The 26829-nt window shown below is 50.4% G+C and overlaps 2 protein-coding genes across 6 annotated transcripts in view; one reads left to right on the forward strand and one right to left on the reverse strand.

Moving 5' to 3' along the window:
• Tns2 (tensin 2) overlaps window positions 1–2693 on the forward strand; it is an 18283-nt gene extending 15590 nt beyond the window's left edge. For all 5 annotated transcript variants that reach the window (XM_045152855.1, XM_045152854.1, XM_045152853.1 and 2 more), the window contains 9 exons: window positions 10–99; window positions 295–420; window positions 612–704; window positions 813–890; window positions 1041–1118; window positions 1465–1633; window positions 1727–1795; window positions 1903–1932; window positions 2062–2693. In XM_045152855.1, the coding sequence (XP_045008790.1) occupies window positions 10–99; window positions 295–420; window positions 612–704; window positions 813–890; window positions 1041–1118; window positions 1465–1633; window positions 1727–1795; window positions 1903–1932; window positions 2062–2200 (872 nt within the window). In that variant the 3' untranslated portion in view covers window positions 2201–2693. The remainder of the gene's footprint in view (window positions 1–9; window positions 100–294; window positions 421–611; window positions 705–812; window positions 891–1040; window positions 1119–1464; window positions 1634–1726; window positions 1796–1902; window positions 1933–2061) is intronic.
• Window positions 2648–26197, reverse strand: Spryd3 (SPRY domain containing 3). Its single transcript, XM_004649883.2, has 11 exons — window positions 26078–26197; window positions 24409–24555; window positions 22831–22906; window positions 21374–21498; window positions 20593–20728; window positions 17289–17474; window positions 6080–6229; window positions 5680–5737; window positions 4702–4821; window positions 4446–4618; window positions 2648–4184 (listed from the first exon to the last, which is right to left on the reverse strand). The coding sequence occupies exons 1-11, from the start codon at window positions 26098–26100 to the stop codon at window positions 4050–4052; spliced, it is 1329 nt and encodes a 442-aa protein (XP_004649940.1). The 5' UTR covers window positions 26101–26197; the 3' UTR covers window positions 2648–4049.
• Window positions 26198–26829: the final 632 nt, after the last annotated feature.

A 26829-nucleotide genomic window follows, 5' to 3' on the forward strand; every position in this document is an offset into this window, starting at 1 on the left:
CTACCCTAGATCCCCCTTCACAAGACAGCCAAACCAATGTTAAGTTCGTCCAGGATACATCCAAGTTCTGGTACAAGCCACACCTGTCCCGTGATCAAGGTGAGTTGTCAATGCCTGAACCCTGCCCCTCCGCCAGGGTCTGTCATGGCTGCAAGGCTCGCTAGTGGGACCCTTGGCTCCTCTCTGCTCACTTGCCCCTTGGCTGTGCTGCAGCTGTCGGGATAGGAGGCTCTGTGGGGCCCACTCGGCCACCCTGCAAACTTGTGCCCTCCAACCTTCCCCGCTGCCCCACAGCCATTGCCCTACTGAAGAACAAGGACACTGGAGCCTTCCTGATCAGGGACAGCCACTCATTCCAAGGAGCCTACGGACTGGCCCTCAAAGTGGCTACACCCCCACCTAGCGCCCAGCCGTGGAAAGGTACACAACGCCCAAGGAGTGGAGCAGGGAGAGGTAGAGGCAGGGTAATTATTGGGAGTTATGGGGCCATGGGACACCTCCATAGAAGGGAGGGGCAAGAAAAGTCTGCAACAGGAAGAGGAAAGCATCCCCATCAGCAGGGAAGCTGGGATCTCTGAAGCCTGACGCTCCTTGTCCCTCCCTCCATTCAGGAGACCCATCAGAACAGCTGGTTCGCCATTTTCTCATTGAGACTGGCCCCAAAGGAGTGAAGATCAGGGGCTGTCCCAGCGAACCCTACTTTGGTGAGCAGGAGGAGCCTGGGTTGGTTTAGGGAGAGGCCCCCAGCCGATGGAAGTGAAAACAAGGGCTATCTGGGCTCCTCAGGACATTTCTCCCCTCTTCCCCAACAGGCAGCCTGTCCGCCCTGGTCTCGCAACACTCCATCTCCCCCATCTCCCTGCCTTGCTGCCTGCGCATTCCCAGTAAAGGTGGGTGGTCCGTCTGTACTGCTCTTAACCACCGCTGCAGGCAGATGCAGAGGTCCTGGCTCCCAGCCTTCCCTCGGTATGGCCGAGGGAATCCAGCATCTAGGGACACCTCCCCACGCGACCTTCCCTGGTGGCCCTTCTTTCCCTCAGATCCTCTCGAAGAAGCCCCAGAGGCCCCAGTGCCCACCAACATGAGCACAGCGGCAGATCTCCTGCGACAGGGCGCAGGTATACATGTCCCCTCCCTCCCTGGATGCCAGGGAGGTGCTGTAGATTCAGGGCAGGGCCACTGACAGGCCTGGAGGAGGCTCGTTTAACCCTCAAAGGCAGGAGGTGGGAAAGGGGAATCGCAGCAGGGGCACAGGGAAGAATTTGAGACTACAGATCCTCAGGCCTCCCCCAGTGTGCCTTGCCTTAGACCCCAGCCTTTCTAACTCGCCAGTGTGACTATAGAGCACTGGCAGCAGTGGTCAGGGAACGTGCCGGTGGAAGAGACTGAGGACTGGGAGGATAGAGGGTGGCTGAAGACCTGAGAGAGCTGTGTTCACTCCTCGACCCACTTCCTGCCCCTTAGCCTGCAGTGTGCTCTACCTGACCTCAGTGGAGACAGAGTCTTTGACTGGCCCCCAGGCTGTGGCCAGGGCCAGTTCTGCAGCTCTGAACTGCAGCCCCCGGCCAACACCAGCAGTTGTCCACTTCAAGGTCTCAGCGCAGGGTATCACATTGACAGACAACCAGAGGAAGTGAGTATAAGCCCCCGTCCTGTGAAAGTGTAGTAAGGTCCCTGGGGGCCTGGGTTTCCACAGGACTTTCCTTCCCCACCTCTTTCCACACAGGCTCTTCTTTCGCCGCCATTACCCAGTGAGCAGCATCACTTTCTCTAGCACTGACCCCCAGGACCGCAGGTGAAACTCCAAGCCTCCCCCACACCCAAAGTCCCCACCAGGCCCAGCCCATTTCCCCTCAGGAACTGTGCTTTGGGCTGTAGTCCTTCATGGCTCTTCCTTTACAGATGGACCAACCCAGATGGGACCACCGCCAAGTAAGTCTCCCCTGTGAGCACTTCCATCCCTCCCAGCCCTAGCATGAGTCACTCCACCATGGCCAGCAACGTCCCCCTACCCCTCCTCTGGAAGTGATGCAAAAGCCCCTCCTGGCTTTGTCACCATAGGATCTTTGGTTTTGTGGCCAAGAAGCCAGGAAGCCCCTGGGAAAATGTTTGTCACCTCTTTGCGGAGCTTGACCCAGATCAACCAGCAGGCGCCATTGTCACCTTCATCACCAAAGTTCTACTGGGCCAGAGAAAATGAAGGCCACAAGCTCCAAGCCCACATCAACACTGCGAGCTCCCAGCACCCCACAGCCTCACTGCCCTGGCCTGGATCCAGGAGCTTCAGGTGCCCACACTCCTCCAAAAAAGGGGGAGTGCCACCAGTCCTGGCCATTGCTCTTCCCACCCCTAGCCTGCTAAGCTAAGTGGAAGGGCCCGGGAGATGACCTTGCACGTTGAGCAGATGGCAGAGACGTGTGTGAGGGGTGAGGGATATCAACAGTCGAGCCCTGGAGGGGGTCTGGACAGCTCCACTTGAAGAGCATCAGCTGTAGGGGGGAGGGACCCTGCCAGCTTCACCCCGCCGTGCCGGCCCCAGTACAGTGGAGAGAGGGGAGAGGTGTGCGAGCGAGTCACTCCTTCCGCCTCCCCTCTGAGCAGAGACCAGTGGGATCACATGAACAGAAGAGGAAAAAAAAAAAAGAGAGAGAGTCTATTTTTGTGTAATAATAAAGAATTTCTATAAACTTTCAGGACTTGATACTTATTCACAGGGAAATCGAAGGCTTGTGTCTCTCAGAAGCATACCTACACTTCCTGTGGGCATCCCCTGGAGGGCATAAGAGCGACCCATAGATACCCTGGGACTCTGTCCTCCGCTGTCCGTACCCACTAGCCCTGTCCTTCTGCGCTGGGGGAAAGGATTCCTATCTGGCTGTCCTGATAAATACGGAAACTCCATCTTTATTGGCTGTATAAACATCTCTGATCTGTACATACATTTCAAACATCATAGTGCGGGGCCTGAAGGGAAGACCAAGTAAAGCCCCAACAGGACAACACTGGGCCCACCTTGCGCACGGCCCTACCCACTCTGTGCAAACCAAGGCCAACAGCTCCTGCCTGCCTGCCTGCCTGCCTGCCTTCCCTCACTGGTGCAAGGGACGGGCTGAAGAGCAGAGGGGAGGAGCTAAGACGGCTGGAGGGTGGGTCTACGTAAGTGCTAGAATTAAACACTGAAGCAAAACAGGCAACTGGCACAAGCAGCAAGCCGGGGGAATGGGGCAGGTGAAAGGGGAATGTGAGGCTGAGCCACTCCTCCCGGGCACCCGGCAGCAGCATGGCGCGTGCCCCAGTGCCTGAGCCTCCACCCAGGAAGCCAGGGCCTCCGGAAGGGAGAGCAGTCAGGGAGACGGGAGTGAAGGCCGCAGTCCCTGGCCACCACATGGCCCCTTCCTCTCACACACATATGAACACCCTGTGCGGACAGGTGGGGGAGCCAGGCGCAGGCTTTCTGTGGGATGATAGCGCCTGCCCAGGCAGGAGGACATCTCTCCAAGGAGGTAATGGAGATCTTAGAGGAGCCTTCTCTGGTCAACAGCCAGTAAAAGGAGAGATGGCCAAGACAGACCCCCTAGCCCAGCCAGGGGGAGACAGCAGCAACTGGCTCACAAAGTGAGGACAGGGAATGAAAAAGAGAATTCAGGGGGAAATGGGTGGTAAGTAGGAGACAGGCTGCCTCGACTCCACCCTCTGCAAAGTGTCATGCCCAAATAGCAGCCGAGATGGTCTCTCACTCCTCTCTACTCACACAGGGCCAGTGAGAGAAAGGGGGATCCATGTGCCCGCTGAGCAAAACAAGAGGGACCCTCCCATATACCAACACTGTTCTTTGGGTCCGATCCTGTCCAACTAGGGGCTCTAGGCTTGAGCCCAGAGACCGAGGATAAAGGGGGCCCTGGCTCAGAAAGGTGGAGCCTGACCAGGGCCTGGGCTATCAGGGGGAAGATTGATGCTCCCCGAAACCAGGGCTGACCTGCTGGAGAGAAAACCCCAGGGGAGGGCAGAAGGGAGGACACAGAGGGAAGAGGGGAAGGTGTGAGGAGCCCCTAACCACTCAAGGGATGCAGGTCCACTTTCACTTTTTCCCCACAGCTCAGCATTCCAATGGTGGGGAAGAAGCCTCCAGAAGGGACAACAGCATCCTTCTTCCCGATGATCTTGCCATTCCGGGTGAAGAAAACCTGGCAGTGGAAGTTAGAAGAGGAAGGAGGAAATGGGCTCTAGCCTCTTCTCTGAGGATGTTGGAATTACTCAGACCTGAAGCTCATCGCCCCCAACTCCCAAAATAGACTTTAGGAGACACTTGAGGCAATATGAAAAGTAACCAGAAGAGGGCGTACTGAGGCTATAAATCAGCAGGCCCTGTCACTTCAGGCCACCCCCAGATTTTGTGCCCCCCCACCCACCAGGACTCCAGAGCAGGCAGAAGACACCTTACTCACCACCACCTTCTTGCCCTCATGTTCCTGCTCGATTTCCTCCCCGTCTTCCTCCTCCTCCTCTTCCTCTTCTTCCTCTTCTCCTTCCTGATGCAGGTACATTACATTTCGGACATTGCGGACAGCCCGAGCAGTCGGAGACAGAATCACTGTGTCACAACTGTCATCGCTGTCTCCTAGGAGACAGGAAATGGGAGATCCTGTGGTACCACACACCCTGTGCCCTGAGCAGCCTTGGCTGCTCCCTGACCCTACTCACCTTCACTGTCCAGAATGTAGTCCCGGGGGAACATGATTCCACAGCCCATAATGTCCCCTTTGTAACAGCGTGGCCCAAAGGGGTCCCCCACCCCACTGCCATGGAAGATCTTCCCATCATCTGTTGAAGGGAGGGAAGAGGACACACTTGAAGAAGAGGCTGACATTACAACCCACAAGATGAGACAAATATGGCAGGTTTTTTTTTTTTTCTTTTTTAGTTTTTCAAGGTAGGGCCTCACTCTAGCCCAGGCTGACCTGGAATTCAGTATGTAGTTTCAGAGTGGCCTTGAACTCAGTGATCCTCCTACCACTGCCTCCCAAGTGCTGAGATTAAAGGTGTGCGCCACCACATGTGGCTCAGGTTTTTGTTCTTGTTTGTTTGTTTGTTTGTTTTTTAAGACGTAATATCCATCAGCTTGAGGGAGAACTGGTCAGAAGAAAGGAGAGGGGCCCCAGGATGAGCAAGCCAGGGAGGGGAGGGAAGAGGGGACATAAGGCACTAAGAATTTGTCTTCTCGGGCTGGAGAGATGGCTTAGAGGTTAAGTGCTTGCCTGTGAAGCCTAAGAACCCCGGTTCGAGGCTCAATTCCCTAGGACCCACGTTAGCCAGATGCACAAGGGGGCTCACGTGTCTGGAGTTTACTTGCACTGTGCTGGAAGCCCTGACAAGCCCATTATCTTTCTATCTGCCTTTCTCTCTCTGTTGTTCTCAAATAAATAAATTCAAAAAAAAAAAAAAAAAGAATTTGTCTTCTCAAGAAAGCCCTACAGACTAAAAAAAGAAAATGAGCAATCTGCAGATCTGTAGGAAGGGCAAAAGGGAGCCAGCTCAGAGGCCTGGAATGTCCAGTTTGGCCCCACTTTCCCCCCGCCCCTGGTGTTCGGGGCCAGGATGGAAAACAGATGAGAAGGAAGCCCGAGCAGCCTGGGAAGGGAACAGGGGAATGAGTGTCCTACCTCCCCAAAGCCCCCTCACCTGCATGGTACGCCACAGACCCTCTGCTCCAGCCAGGGTGCCTGTTCTTGGGATAATCCTGCAACAAAAAGATAAAGATCTATGGTATCATGCACAAAAGAAGACAGCAGAAAGCAAGCTTTGGGTACAGGCTAGCAGCCTACACTGCAGGCTCTGGGTTGTGGACAGAAGTGACACAGGAAAGTGCTTACCTTCAAGGCCAGGGCCTGTACTCTTACACAGCAGATACCTACAACTGTGCTGTCTCAGCTTCACTCCCCACACCCTCGGCGCCCACACGCTCCCTTGTGTGGGTACACACACCCTACCTGGGTTTCCCCAGCACTTCCTGGCAGCAGCCCAACAACCCCAGACCTAGCAGCTACATAGAGGGAAACAAAACAACAACAAAAAGGCACACCTTCCGGGCCAGCCCCAAGGCGATGTAGCATTTCTCTCCAGGGTCCACAATCTCCACCTCAAAGTAGTGGCTGCGGGTGCTCAGCGGGTGCCGGGCCTGGGCCAGCCCCACATCCACGATGCTCTTGCCTTTCCCCAAGTACTCCAGCAGCTGTGGGGTAAGAAGTGAGGAATCATGGGTCAGGTTGACACCACCCTGGAAACCAGGTCCAAAGCACCCTGGTATCGGTTTCATGGGTCTGACAAACTCCCCTGGCTGAAAGGGAAAAATAAAACCAGAATCCTAGAGCGCCCTCAAAGTTTTATACAGGCAGGAAAGAACATGGATTGGAGAGAGGGGGAAACCGAGTGAGTGGAACCCCTGGTGGGATGCCTCTCTTTGAGCAGCACAGTGATCCAGAGGCACACCACCAGGAAGCTCCATCCCTAGTCTGGGGTCTATTTTCCTTAAATGACCTCCCAGGCTTTCCTTCTTAAAGGAGAGGTGAAGATGAGGCTGTGACAAGAGGCTTAATGGGAGATAGGGAGGATTCAGAAGTTAGACGGCCAGATATTTGGAGGAAGGGGACAGGCTCAGATGCCAATTCTGCCTGGATAAGACTGACTTCTCAAGATCTTTTTGATTTGCCTTGAACAAAGCTGTTCATCACTGGGTCAGGGAGATGCCGAAGGGAGCCAGGAACCCCCCCAGAGAGCAACTTTACCTTTTTGTAATATGGGGAGAGGATAAAATGAAGACAGACAGGAGGCCCTCAGTTCCCAGCCTTCACTCAGGCTAGGGCAGGGTAGTGGGCCAGAGAGGGGAGGGCAGTGCCCAGTTGGTTCTAGGACTCTCAGTCCTACATGATCCTGCCTAGGCATGACAGGGCAGCAACCCCCAATCTGGGAGGACTTACCTATCAGATGTCATGGTAATAGTGGGGCTATGACTCAACTCCATCCCCTTTAACCCCCACCCTTGCACTGCCTGAGATTCCTTAATCCCATTTTAATTAACCCAACTGTCCTTCAAGACTTTGGTCTACCATCCCTCCCCTGCAATCCTGCAAGAAGCGCACTCCCTGAGGGGCTCCTCGACACAGGCCTTGGGACGTCCTCGGCTCTCTGAAACATTCTTGCCTGAACAGGAAAGGAATTGAGCTCATGTGCATTAGTGTGAAGACCTGCTGTCTCCAGCAGAGACTGGTCCTACATGCACATCTCCCTTCAGAGCAGGAAGGGAGGGTCACAGATTCCTCAAGACCATGCTGCTGTCCTCTCCCAAGAGTGGTGGAGCTGATGGGGGGGGGACGGACACCAGGGGGTGCATGCGACCCACCCTAGCCCACACCCAGGCTCAGGCCCGGTGCATGCTGTCTGCAGCCCTTGCTATGCTCCTCAGTCTGGACTCCTGCTCAGCATCTATCCTCAGTCAGCTCGGGAAGGTGGTTTGGTGCATATTAAGCTCATCCATCAAGCAGGCCACAATACACTCTCCACCCAGCACTGCAGAGCTGGATGGCAGACCCCACAGTTGCCCTTGACCCATTGACTCTATTCAACTGGCCTCTGGAGGAAACAGAATGTTCTCCAGTCCCATGATCTAAAGACCATGATCCAGACCATGAGCATTGGGAAAACCCGCCCAACCATTCCCTCAGCCTCAACCCACAGAGGGCAGCTGCTATAGTCCTAAGGACAGGGTGGGGATGCTTCCTAAGGCCAAGAGGCCAGGAGGACGACCTGCCCTGACATGGAACTCCAACCCACGCCTACTGGCTCCCGCAGAGCACTGGGGAAGACTGCTGACGTCCTGGGTGACTGGCCCGGTGCCACAGGCCCTCTTCAAGAATGGAATTACCCTCACTCAGGGCAGCCACCCAAAATCAATGGCTCCTCTCCGGCTCCCAGCAAGCCCTCCGGAGCCTTCACCAGAGCAGGGAGTCTGCCTCCTTCACAGATCCTTGTCTGACTACCAGCAGGGCGGAGGCACAGCACCAGGGTCTCAGTTGTCTGGATCTGAGTGCTAATCTCTGTGCCGCCGCTGCTTCTTAGTTTGCAAGAGGCCAAAACCCGGTTCAAATCTGAACTCCTATTACTTAGTAGCCACTAACTCTGCACAAGTTACATTCACTTTGTAAGTCTCTGTTTAACAATATCAATACTATTATTTCTATATTAAAAAAAAAATTATAGCTGGGCGTGGTGGCACATGCCTTTAATCCCAGCACTCGGGAGGCAGAGGTAGGAGGATCGCCGTGAGTTTGAGGCCATCCTGAGACCACATAGTGAATTCTAGGTCGGCCTGAGCTAGAGTGAGAACCTACCTCGGGGGGAAAAAAAAAAAAAAAAAAGACAGGTAATGAGTAGATAAAGTGAGTTGCGAGGGCTTTTTTAGATTTACATATTTTTTTTTTTCTTTTCTTTTTGAGGTAGAGTCTCACTCTAACCCAGGCTGACCTGGAATTCACTATGGAGTCTGAGGGTAGCCTCAAACTCACGGTGATCCTCCTACCTCTGCCTCCCAAGTGCTGGGATTAAAGGCGTGCGCCACCACGGCCGGCTGTCTTCTGTATTTTTTTTTTTTTTTTTTGAGGTAGGGTCTCACTCTGGCTCAGGCTGACCTGGAATTCACTATGTACTCTCAGGGTGGCCTCAAATTCTCAGTGATCCTCCTACCTCTGCCTCCTGAGTGCTGGGATTAAAGGCGTGCGCCACCACGCCCGGCTCCTGTATTTTTTTTTTATTAAAATGTTTTATTTATTTATTTATTTATTTGAGAGAGAGAGAGACAGAGGAAGAGGCAGACAGAAAGAGATAATGGTCACGCCAGGGCCACTAGCCACTACACACAAACTCCAGACACATGCACCCCTTTGTGCATCTGGCTTACATGGGTCCTAGGGAATTGAACCCGGATCCTTAGGCTTTACAAGCAAGCACCTTAGCTGCTAAGCCATTTCCCCAGCCCTCTTCTGTATTTTTGCTGAGGGTGGAAGAAACCCTTTCTTTGCAGGTCTCAAGAAACCCTGCCTCCCCCACCGGTGGGCTCCACACAGTCACTTAGTCAGCTGCAGGGCCTCTGTACCACCGCCCCCCCCCCCAACTGGCCACCAGCCAGTAGAGACACTAATCCCTCTCAACAGCAGCAAGGGAAGGCTCGGCCCTGAGGACCTAGAAGGAGCTGAAACAGAATCCAAGTTTAAGTCTCCAGCTCAAACCCCGACGGAGCTTCCTCATGGGTTGGGCGTAGGGAGGGACCTGGAGGGCTGGGGACTCATACACCTCCTTTTGTGTACCAAAGCTGCTGCTGTCACTAAGTAGTTGTCAGGGAGCTCTGAACAGCAAACAAAGACACACTGGGTCTAATTCCACAACTGTATCGACAGTCCCCCACCCCACCCGCCATACATGACCTCACTTGGCAAAGCCTGGGGAAGCAGTAATTCTTCAACATCCTCAGCCCTCTAAAGGTTTGGGGACTCTTATAAACGAGGGCAAACTGAGGTCACAGAAGGCAGCAGAATTCACTCAAGGGCCACGTCTGTCTATACAGAGACTTGGATCAAACAAGCCAACTAAATATTAGCAAATGTTGAATCTAGGATGTGGGTACATGGGTATTCTCTATACTACTTAAAAAGAAAGAAGCCGGGCGTGGTGGCGCAGGCCTTTAATCCCAGCACTCAGGAGGCAGAGGTAGGAGGGTCGCTGTGAGTTCAAGGCCACCCTGAGAGGACAGCCTGGACTAGTGTGAGACCTTACCTCAAAAAACCAAAAAAAAAAAAAGAAGAAGAAGACATGCTGAACTCTGTGCATCTGGCTTTTTACATCATGGATACTGGGGAACTGAATCAGGACCAGCATGCTTTGCCAGCAAGCGCCTAAATGCTGAGCCATCTCCCTAGCTCCTGTTTGAAATCTTGTATAATGAAATTTTTGAGGGAGAAAACAAAGTCAGGTGTCAAGTTTGCTCTTCTATATCGGAAGAACCAGTGAGAAGAGAAGAGAGAGGATAACTAGGACCCCAAAAGTGAGGAAGGGCTGAGAGTAACAGAGCAGCGAGACAGTCAAGTCGGTCATCTCAAAGGGCCTTAGCTAACTAAAGACAACAGTCTGGAAATTCCCAGGGGAGTAGGAATTTAAACCTAAGAACTCAAGCCAACTCATGAGGCAAAGAATGGGAGAGAGGAGACAACTAGCCTCAGAAGGGCAGGTTTGGTAAAAGCCCATGGAGATGCTCCTCCACTTGCTACAGGGGACATTTCCATGGACCCATCCTAAACTGACCAATCCCCACTGAAAATGCACTAGAACTAGGGAGTGGCTCAGTTGGTAGAGGGACTGCATAGCTTGCATGAGATCGGGGTCTGATCCCGAGTGCCACACAGTACCATATGCCTGTAATCCCAACACGCAGAGGCGCAGAGGCGCAGAGGGGCAGAGGGGCAGAGGGGCAGAGGGGCAGAGGGGCAGAGGGGCAGAGGCAGAGGCAGGAAGATCAAGAGTTAAGGTCACCGGGTGTGGTGACGCGAGCCTCTCATCCCAGCACGGGGGGGGGGGGGGGGGGGGGGGGGGGGGGGGATCACCATGAGTGCAGGCCATCCTGAGACTACAGAGTGAATTCCACAGCCTGGGCTAGAGTGAGACACTACCTTGAAAAAAACAAAATAATTTTTTTTAAAGTTCAAGGTAGGGCTGGAGGGATGGCTTAGCCGTAAAGGCATTTACCTATGAAGCCAAAGGACCCAGGTTCAATTCCCCAGGACCCAGATAAACCAGATGCACAAGGTGGTGCATGTATCTGGAGCTCATTTGCAGTGCCCATTCTCTCCCTGTCTGTCTCTCTTCTCTCTCTCTCCCTCTCTATGCTTGCAAATAAATAAGTTAAAAAAAAAAAAGTTCAAGGTCATCTTGGTACAAAATGAGCTCAAAATCAGCCTGGAATACATAAGGAAGAGACCAGAGGGAGGGGTGTCTGGAAGGAAACACTGGCTACACTTTGCCCCCTAAACGTTAAAGCCTGGTACACCGTGCACTTCAACGTGCCAGTTCCTTCTCACTTTGACTGTCTGGGAGCTGCACCTGGCTATCACACCCAACACAACAGAATATCCTGCGAAGCTAAGAAAAAAAAAAAATCAAAATTCAAAATTTGAAATATTTCCTATTGAGTGCAAATAGTTGTCATACCATCTCAGTTGGAAGCTCTTTTTTGTGATATATTTGATTTTTATTTATTTGAGACAGAGAAAGAGAGAGAGAATGGGCATGCCATTCAGCCGCTGCAAACAAACTCCACATGCATGTGTCACCTTGTGTGTCTGGCTTACATGGGTCCTGGGTAACTGAACCTGGGTCCTTTGGCTTTTCAGGCAAGCACCTCAACCACTAAGCCATCTTTCTAGCTCAGTTGGAAACTCCTAAGTAGGGGACCATTAGTATTAGTGGAAAAGGTAGCAGATAGGGACAAAGAACAACTATTTGGGCCTATTTTCCCTAACTATTGCCTGTTTGATATTTAAACAAGTCTCTTCCCTTTTCTCTGGAACTGTTCTCAGTAGAAAAGGGAATTTTGGGCTGCCACAATGAAATCAGGGAAAGAGATACCAACACCGGTGTATGAGCGCCCAAGACATTCAATGTCCTGCACACCAAAGAATACTTCCAACTAACTTATGAACAATATCCCATTGAGAAAGCTCAGATCCGGTCAGATCCAAGGCTCTCCCAAATCTCCATGGCTCTTAATGTGTGCAATAGTAGCACGTCTGTCATGGTGGAAACCAACTGCCTTCCAATTGGACTGGAGGCCTGCTCCATGGAAGGAAACACATCCCTGATACTGAAAACTTAAAACAGGGGTAGTCATGAGCCCTAGGGGTGTAACGTCTGCTGAGGTCTAGAAAAATGTACATACTATGCTTATCAAACTGCCCAGTAAGCACTTCTCTTAATATTTATGCCCTTATATTAATGCTATTCTCACTTTGGGTACAGAATCCTCTCTTTTCAGATGGCAGTGACTTTGGGATGACTCAGAAGGTATCATAGCGCTAGAAAGAAGTGACTGGAGTACTGAGTAACATCTCGATCACATCTTCCAAGGCTCAGGGTCTAATGTGGAAAAGGTGGCGGGAAGAATGTAAGAGCCAAAGGAAGGATAGGACTCCTGGATATCCATGACCTCACAGTGTCTGACACTACCTACACAAGACCATCATAAGAGGGGGAAAAGACCATGACATCAAAATAAAAGAGAGACTGATTGAGAGGGGAAGGGGATATGATAGAGAATGGAATTTCAAAGGGGAAAGTAGGGGGGGAGGGTATTACCATGGGATACTTTTTATAATCATGGAAAATGTTAATAAAAATTGAGAAAAAAAAATCTCCATGGCTCTTGAGCCCTCTAATGAGACTACCACCCAAGGTGAAAGACACAGGCTGCGATAGCGGTAGGGACCCAGGATCCAGGGAAGGGCTCCTCAACACCCCGTAAAGCCAGATACACAAAGTGGTGCATATGTCTGGAGTTCGTTTGCAATGGCAGGAGGCCCTAGCTTGACCATTCTCTCTCCTCTCTACCTACTCTCTCCTTGTTAACATACATAAATTTTCATTTTATTTATTTATTTATTTTGGCTTTTCCAGGTAGGGTCTCACTCTAGCTCAGGCTGACCGATATTCACTAGGTATTCTCAGGGTGGCCTCAAACTGTTGGCAATCCTCCTATCTCTGCCTCTCGAGTGCTGGGACTAAAGGCATGAGCCACCATGCCTGGCTAACATACATAATTATTTTTTAAATTTAGGGGGCTTGAGAGATGGCTTAGCAGTTAAGGTGTTTGCCTACAAAGCCTAATTCCCCAGTACCCATATAAGTCAGATGCACAGACGTACAAGGTGGCACATGCATCTGTAGTTCACTTGCAATGGCTAAAGGCCCTGGTGTGTCCGTTCTCTCTCTTTTTCTCTAGTAAATAAACAAAAAAATGTATTTTTAATTTAGAGCTATAAGCCGGGCATGGTAGCGCACACCTTTAATCCCTGTACTTGGAAGGCACAGGTAGGTGGATCACTTTGAGTTCGAGGCCACCCTGAGACTACATAGTGAATTCCAGGTCAGCCTAGGCTAGAGAGTAAGACCCTGCCTCGAGAATCCAAAAATAAATAAATAAATGTAGGGCTAGCCGGGCATGGTGGCACACATCTTTAATCCCAGCACTCAAGAGGCAGAGGTAGGAGGATTGCCATGAGTTCGAGGCTACCCTGAGAATACAGAGTGAATTCCAGGTCAGCCTGGGCTAGAGTGAGACCCTACCTCAAAAAAGCAAAAAAAAAAAAAAAAAAAGAGAGAGAGAGTGAGAGAGAGAGAAAATGTAGGGCTATAGAGATGGCTTAGCAGTTAAGGCATTTACGTTCAAAGCCAAAGGACCCAGGTTAGATTCCCTAGTAACCACATAAAGTCAGATGCACAAGGTGGCACATGCATCTGGAGTTTATTTGCAATGGCAAGAGGCCCTGATGTACCCCACCATCTCTTCCTGCTTTTCTCTCTCTCAAAAATAAATTAAAAAAATATTTTTTTAAAAAATTATCTGGGCATGGTGGCACACATTTTTTTTTTTTAATGCAAGGGCAAGGAGCTTTATTTCAGGCTTAAGCTTGGACTCTTGACTTCACCAAGGCAGTGGGTCCGTGTAAGAGCCCTGAGTAGTGGGAGGGTAGGGTTTTATAGGGATTTGAACATAGAAGAAGGGGATGGGTACGTGATTGGTTGATTTAAATAGTGTACTCTTCTGATTGGCTTAGCGTTTTGGCGGGCAAAGTTGGTGGGCTGGGGCTAGGGGAATTGAATTTATCTATGACTACAGGAATGTATGGAATAATCAGTTTCCAGGAAGTGTTAAACCCACCCTTAATGGAAGATAAGAACTTAGACCTTGCCAGAGAAACAGAAACTTAGGCCTACTGAGGACTCTGAAGCCTGTCATGGCATCCATCTGGTTCCTGAGTCCTTCATTCCCCCCTCTGTTTGTACCATGAGGAGCCAATCTTGGATCCCAATTGAGTTAGTGAGTGTAGTCTAATGGTATATACTGTGTGGCACACATTTTTAATCCCAGCACTTGGGAAGCCGAGGAGGTAAGAGGACAGCCATGAATTTGAGGCCATCTTGAAAGTACATACTGAATTCCAGGTCAGCCTGGACTAGAGCGAGACCCTACCTCGAAAAACCAAAAACACAACACAGAAGCACATGGTTCCTGCCCAAACCTGCTGCGAGGGAGCAGGTGATCATGGAGTAGTGGACCCGCACTGGCAGCTGTCCTAAACTGGGAAGAGCCAAGCTCCACAGTTTACGCCTAAATAAGAAAAAAAAACTCCTAAATGAGTTGCCTGAGGGCTCCGAGGGGAGGGTGGGGAGGAAGGAGACTATTTATAATATCTACAGGACTCCGCCTCAATTAGAAGAGATGCCTGGAGGAGCTGGGAACAGAGTGGGGACAGGTCCAGGCAGAGAGAGGATGCCAGAAAAACACTCTGGAGGCGAGGTCAGAAAAGAGAGCTGAAACATGGTCCTGGCTCAGGCCCAAGTTCAACTCTGTGGATGTTGTCTAAATGATGGGACAAGGGAGACAAAAGGACAGATGAGTCAAGGAATGGGTATGCGAGGCCTCAGCTCGCAGCCACAGCGGTCCTTGTACCCCAAAGCCAAAAGGGATGCCAAGCATGTGAAGCAGCAGGAGAGCACTTTCCGCCTTGTCCTGAGCAAGCCTGGCCTTGAACTCCACAAGGAGAGGCCCTGCCCACAGCCCATCCCCCTCCCACAGCCACTATCACGGGCTAATTTGAAAACAGCCTGGGCTGAGGTGAGAAGGCCAAAGGGTGGAGAAAAAGGCCTGGCCTGGAGAAAGAGGGCAGCAGAGGGACAATTGGAAGTGGGAGGTCTGAAGGTCACCAAGGTCAAGGCAAGACCCTGAACTCTATGTCCATTCAGTCCCAAAACAGCAAGAGGAGCAAAAGAAAGACAGAACTTCTTTCCCCCACCCCAACCTCTCTCTCAAGGTCCAGGCACTCCCCAAGAACACTCAAAACCCCAGCGAGAGACTACAGCAGGTCTGAGCAGAAGGGGAAAGAAAGCAAGCTCTAGAGGCTTCGGGATCCTAACTCTTTTCTTTTTCTTCTTCTTTTCTTTCTTTTTTCTTTTTTGCTTTTTTTTTTTTTTTCCCAGTTTTCTGAGGTAGGGTCTCACTCTAGCCTAGGTTGACCTGGAATTCACTATGTAGTCTCAGGGTGGCCTCGAACTCTTGGTGATTCTGCTACTGATGCCTCCAGAGTGCTGGGATTAAAGGCATGTGCCACGACGCCTGGCTTCTTTTTTAAAATTTTTATTTATTTGAGAGGGAGAGACAGAGAAAGAGAATGGGCACACCAGGGCTTCCATCCACTGCAAATGAACTCCAGATGCATGCACCACCTTGTACATCTGGCTTATGTGGGTACTGGGGAATCGAGCCTTGAACCGGGGTCCTTAGACTTCACAGGCAAACACTTAACCACTAAGCCATCTCTCCAGCTGAGAATCCTAACTATTCATCTGCCCACTTATGATCCTCTCTGAAGTGGGTGCAGCAGGGGTATGGTGGTGGCAGGAGCACTGGGGAGATGGTTCCATCAGTAAAGCACTTCTCACAAGAATGAGGACCTGAGTTCAGATTCCCAGCACTCAAATATGCCAAGTAAGGCAGCACAAGCCTGTAATTCCAGGGCTTGGCAGGTAGAGACAGGCAGGTCTCAGATATAAGCTGGCTAGTGAAAACAGTCAAATCAGTGAGCTCCGCGTTCAGAGAAATCCAGTCTCAATAAATACGGTGGACAGGAATGGATGGTAAGACCCTGTTGCTGAAGACTCCACATACTTGGGCTGCAAGGCCACTGAGAAATCCTACTGGAACTGAGCTGATGACCTCCTCCATGTAGACCAGCTGACAGAAAGCTGGAAGAAGCCATTCTGCATGCAGTTCAATGGGAGGGAGAGAAATCACCAGTGAAGATACTCAACAGTGGACACTGCAAGTCATAGATTTTGCCAGCCAGGCCAAAATGAGCCAATGGGTACAATAGCGGCACATCTGTCATGGTGGAAACCAACTGCCCTCTATTGCACTGGAGGCCCGCTCCATGGGAGGAAATATGTCCCTGATACTGAAAACCTAAAACAGGGTAGTCATGAGCCCTAGGGGTGTAACATCTGCTGCTGTCTGGCTAAATGTATATACTATGCTTACCAAACTGCCAGTAAGCACGTCTCTTAATGTTCATACCTATATATTAACACTATTTTCACTTTTAATACAGAACCTTCTCTTTTCAGATGGCAGTGACCTTGGGATGACTCAGAAGGCACCATGGTGCTAGAAAGAAGTGACCAGAGTGCTCAGCACTGCAATATCTCTATCACACCTTCCAAGGCTCAGCGTCTATTGCAGAAAAGGTGGTGGAAAGAATGTAAGAGCCAAAGGAAGGGTAGGACTCCTTACAACGTGCTCCCCGCAGACATAAGATGTCCTGGATATCCATGACCTCACAGTGCCTGACACTACCTACACAAGACCATCATAATAGGAGGAAAAGATCATGCCATCAAAATAAAAGAGAGACTGATTGGGGGGGGGGGGGTATTATGGAGAATGGAGTTTCAAAGAGGAAAGTGGGGGGGAGAGAGGGCATTACCATGGGATATTGTTTACAATCATGGAAGTTGTAAATAAATAAATAAATAAGGTGGAGAGTCCTAGAGAGATAGCTCAGCAGTTAAGGGACTTTCTGCAGAGCCTGATGATCTGGGTTCAATTCCTTAGTCACCACAGATTATGTATATTGTTGGGGTCAGACTTATGGGAATTACAGCCAGTTTTCCCATGCCAGTGTTTGGCACTCTCCTGTTGCTATTGTCCACCTTATGGTGTCCACTCTATGCCCATGCCATTGTTTTCCCTGTCATCATGGAGCTTCCCCCTGGAGCTTGTAAGCCAAAATAAACTTTTTTTTTTTTTTTTCCCCACAAGCTGCTCTTGGTTGGGTGATTTCTACCAGCAATGCAAACCTGACGGCAACACAAGGGTTTAAAAAAAAAATAAGACACTGTCCTTGCTCCAAGTAATTTGGAGGTGTTTGCAAACTCACAAGTGTTCTACACACCTCACCCCAGTGCCTCTTACTTACAGTGCCACACACTCTGACATCATGCAGCCGGCCCCATTCGTCTTCGTAACTGTCCACCATCATGACGCTGTCATCTTCACGGCCCAGCTCAGCATTGAGGTGCAGTCGTACCTCCTCACCCAGGGAGTGCATGCCAACTGCTGGGAACAGACCATCTGGAGACATGGGCATGATAGTGGAACCCACCTGCAAGAGAAGGAGGGAAGAAGGGAGGAGCTTCCATCTGGCTCCCATGTCCATGGCTTATCTAGTTCCCACAGGGCACTTTTCCTTTTAATTTGTGAGGGAAGAGACAGAATGGGCATGTCAGGGCCTCCTGTCGCTGCAAACAAACTCCAGATGCACGCACCACTTTGTGCATCTGGCTTTACATGTGTACTGATGAACTGAACCTGGGCTGCAGGCTTTGCAAGCAAGTGCCTTTAAACACTAAGCCATCTCTCCAGCCCCAAGGATGTTTTTAAAAACATATATAAGGGCTGGAGACATGGCTTAGTGGCGCAGCATCTGGAGTTTGTTTGCAGTGGCTAGAGGCCCTGGTATGGCCATTCTCTCTCTCCTCTCTCTGTCTCTGTAGCCCTCAAATAAATAAAATTAAATATTTTAAAAAGTTTAAAAATAAACATATACAAGCCTGGGCTACAGTAAGACCCTACCTCAAAAAAAAAAAAAAAAAAAAAATATATATATATATATATATATATAAAAGGCAGGTGTAGTAGAGCACATCTTTAATCCCAGCACTCAGGTGGCAGAGGTAGGAGGGTCACCCTGAGTTCCAGGCCACCCTAAGACTACATAATGAATTCCAGGTCAGCCTGGGCTAGAGTGAGACCCTACCCCAATAAAACACAAATACAAAAGCCGGGCATGGTGGTGCACACCTTTAATCCCAGCATTCAGAAAGCAGAGGTAGAAGGATCCCCGTGAGTTCAAGGCCACCCTGAGAATACATAGTGAATTCCAGGTCAACCTGGGCTACAGTGAAACCCTACCTCAAAAAAAAAAAAAATCATATATATATACATATATATGTGTATATATATATGGAGGGGGGGAGGGGGGGTAAAGATGGCTTAGCAGTTAAGACACTTGCCTGCAAAGGCAAAGGACCCAGGTTCGATTCTCCAGGACCCACATAAACCAGATGCACAAGGTGGCTTATGCATCTGGAGTTTGTTTGCGGTGACTAAAGGCCCTGGCATGCCCTTTCTCTCTCTCTCTCTCTAATAACTTCAAAAAAATTAAATGTTTTAAAACGTATATATTACACTTGGGAGGCTGAGGTAGGTGGACCACTGTGACTTCAAGGCCAGCCTGGAACTACAGAATGAGTGCCAGGTCAGCCTGGACTACAGTGAGACCCTACCTCGAAAAAAAAAATCAACAAAAAAAAATCTATATTCATTTATTTGTGAGGAAAGAGAAAGAATGGCCTACCAGGGCCTCTTGCCACTGCAAATGAACTCCAGATGCCTGAGCCACTTTGTGTACCCGGCTTTACATAAGTCCTGGGGAAACAAAGCCAAGCCAGCAGGCTTCACAAGCAGGCAAGTTTGATTGCTGAGCCATCTCTCCAGCATGAATGCTTTTAAAATGATGAAACCACTAATTATCACAGAGGTGCAGAAAAGCTTTTTGTTTTTGAAGGTAGGGTCTCACTCTAGCTCAGGCTGACCTGGAATTTCCTATGGAGTCTCAGGCTGACCTTGAACTCCCTGTGATCCTCCTACCTCTGCCTCCTAAATGCTGGGAATAAAGGTGTGTGCCACCACGCCCAGCTCAGAAAAGCTTTAAACTTTGCAGAATACTCCTGGCCAAGCAAGGTAATCCACAGAGCTAGAAGGCAAACCCAAATCTCTGGAACTGCTGCCAAGTACTTCTGGGCCACATGCACTAGCCAAAGGCAGCACAGCGGCCTGGCTGCCAAGGAGGCCGACCTCTCGCCCGGCTTGAGAAGCAATCCTCCCCCAGCAGGGTGAAGAGGAGGGAATAAAAAGAGAAAGTAGGGTGTCCCTTTCTTCTGTCTGCTCTCATCTCCTCTTCTCATCACCACTACTGTCTCTGAAGAGGAAAGCGAAGAAGTGAGAGGAGGAAATAAGACCCCGAAGGCACTCGTCTCTGGAAGTACTGAAGTCAAGACTTCACAGAGCTCCTCCAGCTTATGTAGCCACACCTAACCTTTCCCCAAATCACTCACTTCTGCCCCCACAATTTCCACTGCTTTTTTTTTTTTTTAAATATTTTGTTTATTACTTATTGAGACCAACAGACAGAGACAGAAAGAGAGGGAGAATGGGCGCACCAGGGCCTCCAGCCACTGCAAACGAACTCCAGATGTGTGCGCCCCCTTGTGCATCTGGCTAATGTGGGTCCTGGGGAACCGAGCCTCGAACCAGGGTCCTTAGGCTTCACAGGCAAGCGCTTAACCACTAAGCCATCTCTCCAGCCCTCCACTGCTTTTTTGTTGTTGTTGTTTGTTTTTTGAGGTAGGGTCTCACTCTAGCTCAGGCTCTTCTGAAATTCACTACGTAGTCTCAGGGTGACCTCGAACTCACGGTGATCCTCCTACCTCTGCCTCCCAAGTGCTGAGATTGAAGGCGTGTACCACCATGCCCAGCAACACTGCTTTTTTAAAAATATTTTTATTTATTTATTTGAGAGAGACAGAGAGAGAATGGGTATGTCTGGGCCTCTAGCCACTACAAATGAACTCCACATGCATGTGCCACCTTGTGCAACTGGCTTATGTGGGTCCTGGGGAATCAAACCTAGGTCCTTTGGCTTTGCAGGCAAGTGCCTTAACTGCTAACCAATCTCTCCAGCCCTCCACTGCTTTTCTGCTTGTTATACTAGTTTGTATCCCTGGGTCTATCACCAGGGTTGTGTCCCCAGCTGCTCCAGGCAGAAAAGGTGTCTTTTCTTTTCTTTTTTTAATATTTATTTATTTGCAAACAAAGAGAAGAGAGACAGAATGGTGTACCAGAGCCTCCAGCTGCTACAAAGGGACTCCAGATGCATGAGTCACTTTGTGCATCTGGCTTTATGTGGGTACTAAGGAATAGAACTCGGGTCATTAGGCTCTTCAGACAAGTGCCTTAACTACTGAGCCATCTTCTCCAGCCCAAAAAGTATCTATTCTTACACACAGGGGACTTGAGGTACATCTGAGGCTAGGGAGAACATGATGGAAAATAAGTGTGGGTCCCTGGGCAAGCACCAGCCGGCAGACTCTTCCTATTCATATTCACAAATCTGTGAGCACTTTAAAGCCACTTGAACCTTCTCAGTCTTTCCCACTCACTCGCTTCCCGTTTTTGGTGAAGAAGATCTGGGCAGTCTGCACATCAAAGGACACAGGTTCAATGCCACAGCCGATCCGGTCCCCAGAGTTGCACTTTGATCCAAATTGGCGCCCCTTTGCTCTGCCATTGTACAGCCTGAGGAGACAGCAGCACAGACATGTAACCACCACCCCTCCCTAGCACCTTCAGTCACTCCAGAAGACCTGGCATGAGCGCCACCTTCTCCCCAAAGTCTGAGCACCTGTAAGGATGGCTACCCGAACATTGAAAGTAAAGTAAACCCCAAGGGACTGGAGAGATGGCTCAGTTGCTAAGGCACTTGCTTGCAAGACATAATGACCAGGGATTGATTTTCCGGTCATGTAAAGACATATATGCAAAGTGGTGCATGCATCTGGAGTTTGTTTGCAGAGGCTGGAGGACCTGGCACACCCATTTCCTCTCTCCCTCCCCACCCCTTCTCCTTGCAAATAAATAATAACATAACAATTAAAAAATTAAAAAAAAGAATTTAAGAGCCAGGCATAGTGATGCACGCCTTTAATTCCAGCACTCGGGCGGCAGAGGTAGGGGGATCAACGTGAGTTCAAGGCCACCCTGTGACTCCACAGTGAATTCCAGGTCAGCCTGGGCTAGAGCAAGACCCTACCTCAAAAAGAAATAAAAAGAGAAGAATTTTTTAAAAACACCCCAAAACAGGAAGAAGTAGGAAAAACCATATGGAAGTAGCTTATCCTTCAAGATGGATGACTTCCAACTCCACAGGACAGAGCCACTCACTTGCCATCATCAGCATGGTAGGCTACAGAGTCAGGCAACCAGCCAGGTTGGTGATCCAAACTGTAGTACTGAGGGACCAGCCCCACAGCGATGGTGCCCCGAACACCGCTGTCCACAATAGACACCTGGAAGGTCGAGAGCAGGACACAGTTATCAGGGATGGGAAACAGAGTGCAGAGTGGTCAGAGGGGCCTGGGCCCAGAGACCAAAGCCCTGGGAATTAGAAAACAAGATGGGAGAGGAGAAGAGGGATTCTTCACTATGGTTACTTAGACAACCATTCCTGAGCTTTAGAGGAGGGGCATGGTGTGCACGCCTGTAATCCCAGTACAGGGAACCTGATGCAGGAGGATCAACACGAGGCCAGCCTGGGTCACATGCCGAGTTCCAAGGCTACAAAAGTGAGACCTTGTCTCAAAAAAAAAAAAAAGAGTCAGAGCCAGGCGTGGTGGCACACACCTTTAATTCCAGCACTGGGGAGGCAGAGGTAGGAGGATTGCTGAGTTTGAGGCCACTCTGAGACTACATAGTGAATTCCAGGTCAGCCTGGGTTAGAGTGAGACCCTACCATTGGGGGTGGGGGGGCAGGGAAAGGGCTAGAGAGATGGCCTAGCAGTTAAGATACTTAAGGCACTTGCCTGCAAAACCTAAGGACCCAGGTTTGACTCCACAGAACCCACATAAGCCAGATGCACATGGTGGCTCATGCATCTGGAGTTTGTTTGAGTTCGTTTGTGGTAGCTGGAGGCATACCCATTCTCCCCTCCCCCCAAAAAATAAATAAAAACAATTTTATTAAAAAGCTAAAAAGAAAGGTAGGCAAAAGCCAACGCTGGTAGATTGTCTAAGAAAACACACAAGTCTAAGTCTGAGGCATGGGTCAAAGTCCACCTTGGCAAGAAGGTATGAGAAAGCCAGGCATGGTGGCACATGCTTTTAAATCCCAGCATTTGGGAGTCTGAGGTAGGAGGATCGTCATGAGTTTGAGGACACCCTGAGACTATACAGGAATTCCAGGTCAACCGGGACTAGAATGAGACCCTACCTTAAAAAAAAAAAAAAAAAGCCAGGTATGGTGACACACGCCTTTAATCCCAGCACTGAGGAGGCAGAGGTAGGAGGGTTGCTGTGAATTCAAGGCCACCCTGAAACTACATAGTGAATTCCAGGTCAGCCTGAGCCAGAGTGAGACCCTACCTCGAAAAACCAAAAAAAATAAAAATAAATGAATAAATAAATAAAAAGGGGGGGATGGGTGGGTAAGATAGAACAAGGGCCAGAGTGCCAGGTCCAGGGCACTTATTTCTCAGATCGGGGGCCATGCTGCCCTGTGCCCTTCTCCCAGCCAACAGGACAGCCCTGGTGGAGAACTGAAAGGACAAGGTCTTGAATCCAGTAAAGATATCCTTACAGCTTAATGCCCTCACCCCTGCTTTGCCCACCCAATGCTGTGTCACCTCAAAATAATTGCTGTCCTTGGTCAGAGGTCGAGAAGCCACGTAGCAGCCAACTTCACCAGAATTTCCATGGTAACTGAAGGAGGAATGAGGGAGGAGCTCTATTAGCAGGCAGGCCCAAGAGTTGAGAAGAAGGCCTCAGCATCCCCAGTCCCCACCCTGTGAGGACCAGCACAGAGAACCCATCAGCTCACACTTCCAGACATCTGCACGCACGCACGCACACACACACCTCACAAGAGACTCACCCCTCCTGCTGCCTTCAGCCAAGACCCAACCCATACTAAACCAAAACAGGCTTGGCTTCTTCATTTCCAAAAGGCAAAAGCCTTCCTTAATTGCCTACTAGGGCACTCACAACCTTGTTTGACATCCACCCCGCGTGCTGCAACTTTGGCCCTTGCCTCTGGGTTCTGTCCTCAATGGAGCCAGAGCACAGCCGGTCTCCAGACTCTGTACCAAAGGCCTGCACAGACCGGAAGACAGTTACTCAGTCCCTACTCCTCAGCTTTCTTGCTTAAAGGCTAAGTAACAGTGCTTCCTTCCCCTTTCAGGTGATAACTATGTGAAAGAGGAGTTAGCCTAAGAAGGAGTTAGGGAGGGGGCTCAAGACAGAAAAGAGAGAAAGCCACACAAGACAAAGGCTATAAAGGTATGGAGGTGGTAAGCAGGATGTACTAAAGAGCTGTCCCTCTCCAAACAGGAGGCCTATGGCCTTAGGAAGGTCCCCTTGTCACTACAACCAGCTCCTGAGTTGTAAGCAGAAGAGGGCTCAGACCACACAGACCCACTGCACTCTTCTCAACAAAGATCTTGGTCCCAGCAGCCTCTGTTCGCTGTCACTGTCACTTCCAATAAGGACAGGCTTTGTTGGATCCCTTCTCTGCCAGACTAAAATAAGAGTTGACCTAAGCAGGCTGAGGTGGCATGTGCCTATAACTGTAGCACTTAGGAGGCTGAGGTAGGATCGTAAGTTTCATGCCAGCCTGGGCTACTAGGCTATCTCAAATGACAATTAAAAAAAAAAAAAAAAAAAAAAGGGCTGGAGAGATGGCTTAGCGGTTAAGCGCTTGCCTGAGAAGCCTAAGGACCCCGGTTCGAGGCTCGGTTCCCCAGGTCCCACGTTAGCCAGATGCACAAGGGGGCGCACGCGTCTGGAGTTCGTTTGCAGAGGCTGGAAGCCCTGGCGCGCCCATTCTCTCTCTCTCTCCCTCTACCTGTCTTTCTCTCTGTGTCTGTTACTCTCAAATAAATAAATAAAATATTAAAAAAAAAAAAAAAAAAAAGGCAGAGCCAGGTGTGGTGGCGCACACCTTTAATCCCAGTACTTGGGAGGCAATGGTAGGAGGATCACTATGAGTTGGAGGCCACCCAGAGACTATATAGTGAATTCCAGGTCAGCCTGGGCTAGAGCGAGACCCTACCTCACAAAAAACAAACCAAAACCAAAAAAAAAAAAAGTCACTGATGCCAAGTGCCCTCCCCCCCCTTCCACTTCAGTGTTAACAGTCCTCTTCTTCTGAAACACCCTCCTGTAAGGTCTGCAAAGGAAAATGTGAAACCAGTTCCCTCATTCACCTCAAAGTGTCTCCATCTACAAGGATGTGTTTGAACCTCTCCTGATATCGGAAAGCCCGGACCTCTCGAATCTCTCGGATCCTCCTGCGCCAATTCAGAAACCGGTAGTGCAGGTTGAGGTCATCCATCTTGTTCATGAGAACAAACCTGTGAGGAGAGAAAGGACTGAGGAGGAAGCGGAGCCTTGCGCAGAACACCTCGGCCTGGGCAACCTTGAACATAGAGACAGCACCACAGGTCACGTGCCCAAGCACCTCCAACACCCTAGCCTTTCATTCATACTGGGCCCCTGTTGTGTGCACTGTCCTACAAACACGCTGTGAACAAGATGGATGGATTCCAGTTCTCGTAGGGTTTCCATTCCAGTGAGCAGAAGAGGCATGACAGATAATAAGTACACGTGACAACTTTGGCCAGAGGAGGTTAAAAAAAAAAAAAAAATCTGGTGGCAAACAATGGACAGGGATGTTCTCTCTAAAGCGGTGCATGTAAGTTGAAAAGAAGCCAGGCATGAATGTGACAGTCCAAGAAAGAGCAGTTCAGGCAGAGGTGACAATCGAGGAATAGGTCCTTGCGTGGACGAGAGCTGACATAGTACAGGCCAGAGCCAGTGATTTATAGGGAAGGGGAATGACACCGAATAGGAAAGCAGGAAACAGATCAAGGCCCTACAGACCACGGTAAGGAGTCTGGATTTTATTCCAAAAGCAATGGGAAATTATAAACAAGGAATGATATGATTTTAAAGCTTATCAGATCTTAAAGCCCACTCTGAATGCAGGTGGCTGCAGTTCCAGATGGCAGCCACTAAAATGGTAGCAGTAAAGGACAGGAGTGGGACCATTCTGGGGTTTTTTGTTTTGTTTGTTGTGGTGGTGGTTGTTTCTCCGAGGGAGGGTCTCTCTCTAGCCCTGGAATTCACTATGTAGTCTCAGGGTGGCCTCGAACTCACAGCGATCCTCCTACCTCTGCCTCCAGAGTGCTGGGATTAAAGGCGTGCACCACCACACTTGCCTCCGTTCTGGTATTTTGACAACCCACAGTGCCAACATATTAACGAATGAATGGATGATTGATGAATGAATGAATTTGCCCTGAGAGCCAAAAGCGAAAAAAGGGTGAAGTACTCGTCTCTTCCCATCGCCCAAGCCCTGGGCACAGCGCACGGCATACAGTAAGTGCTTAGCAAGCCCAGGTAGGCTAAGTTCGATTCCAATGTGCACGTTAGGATTCTTTGCAGTAGTTACAGTCCACCATGTGGCCCAGAGGAGTAGACACACCTGTGGACAGCTCTAGGACCTCCATGGCCCTTCAATCACAGCTCGAACCCAGGTATATGCTGGCGGCCAGACCGAAGGATTACTGAAAACCCGGTTCGCCTTAGCACCCGTCAGTGGCAGCTGCACTGGGTCCCGCCTTCGCCCCAGGAGCCTGGCCGGTCACTCAGATAAGACCCTGGGTACAAACCGAACCGAACCTGTCGGGGTGACTACGCCCAGTGCCCCCCAGGCCCTGCACTAGGGGAGGGTTTGCAGCGGGAGGAGGGGTGAAGAGCAATGACCAGAGTGCAGGGCCCCGCCCTTGACTCTGTAGCCAACGCCAGGACCCCCCGACCCGAGCTCCGGGGAGACTCCAGGCCTCCGGGACCCCGCCCCCGATCCCCGCCTACCGGGGCCGCCGCGTCCTCCTCATCCATAGGCCTCTCAGCACCGCACACGAGCTCTTCGGCCGCAGCCACCACACACATCCGGGTCCCCGCCCTTCCTACGCTGCCCCGAGGCCCGCCCCTCCGCGCTGAGCACAGCCAATCAGAAGCCTCTTCTGGCGATTGACATCTCCAGCAGGCAATCGTAGGGCAGAGGCAGGGCGTGGGGCGCGGCCCGGTGAGCGGGGTACCCAGCTCGGGGCAGCTGCTGATAAACTCGGGTTTCGGGGAGTGGCGGGTAGGCGACGTGGCGGCACGGAGCCCGCGGACTAGGGGGCGGCTCCTGCGCGGGGCGGGGCCGGCCGCCGTGGCCTCGTATACTAGCGTCCTGTTTTCTGAGCTAGAGGTGATGCTAAAAAGCACCCATTTATTAGGAATGCCCTTTTAATCCTGCTAACACCCTGAAATAAACATTATTTATCTCTTTTTGATGTTTGAGAAGCCAGGGACTGGCCTCCATAGAGGTGCATTTAACTGTTTTCATATGCTTCATTCTCTCCCGGACACCACTTCATCGTACGCCCTCGTTCATTCTAGGATGGACGTTCCAGAACAGAACTTCAGATGCAAAAGAAAAGCACCGTGCCACGAAACCCAATACTGTGTGGGACCAGAGGGGCTTGGTAGGACTAAAGTTGAGTTGAGTCAGGTGAGACTATCCAGGAAGGAAGGACACTAACATTTATGGAGCACTTTCTAAAGTGCATTCACTGCCC

This window comes from Jaculus jaculus, chromosome 6 (assembly GCF_020740685.1).
Source record: "Jaculus jaculus isolate mJacJac1 chromosome 6, mJacJac1.mat.Y.cur, whole genome shotgun sequence".
Classification (NCBI taxonomy): Eukaryota; Metazoa; Chordata; class Mammalia; order Rodentia; family Dipodidae; genus Jaculus; species Jaculus jaculus.

Bases quoted from the DNA above. Each gene is read 5' to 3' on its own strand.
- Spryd3 (XM_004649883.2), bottom strand. From the start codon at position 26,100: ATGAGGAGGACGCGGCGGCCCCG. The intron at 22,907-24,408 runs GTGAATGAGGGA...TTCCTCCTTCAG, and splicing joins GTAGATGGAGACACTTTGAG to TTACCATGGAAATTCTGGTG. The intron at 6,230-17,288 runs GTAAGTAAGAGG...CTTACCCCACAG, and splicing joins ATGTCAGAGTGTGTGGCACT to CTGCTGGAGTACTTGGGGAA.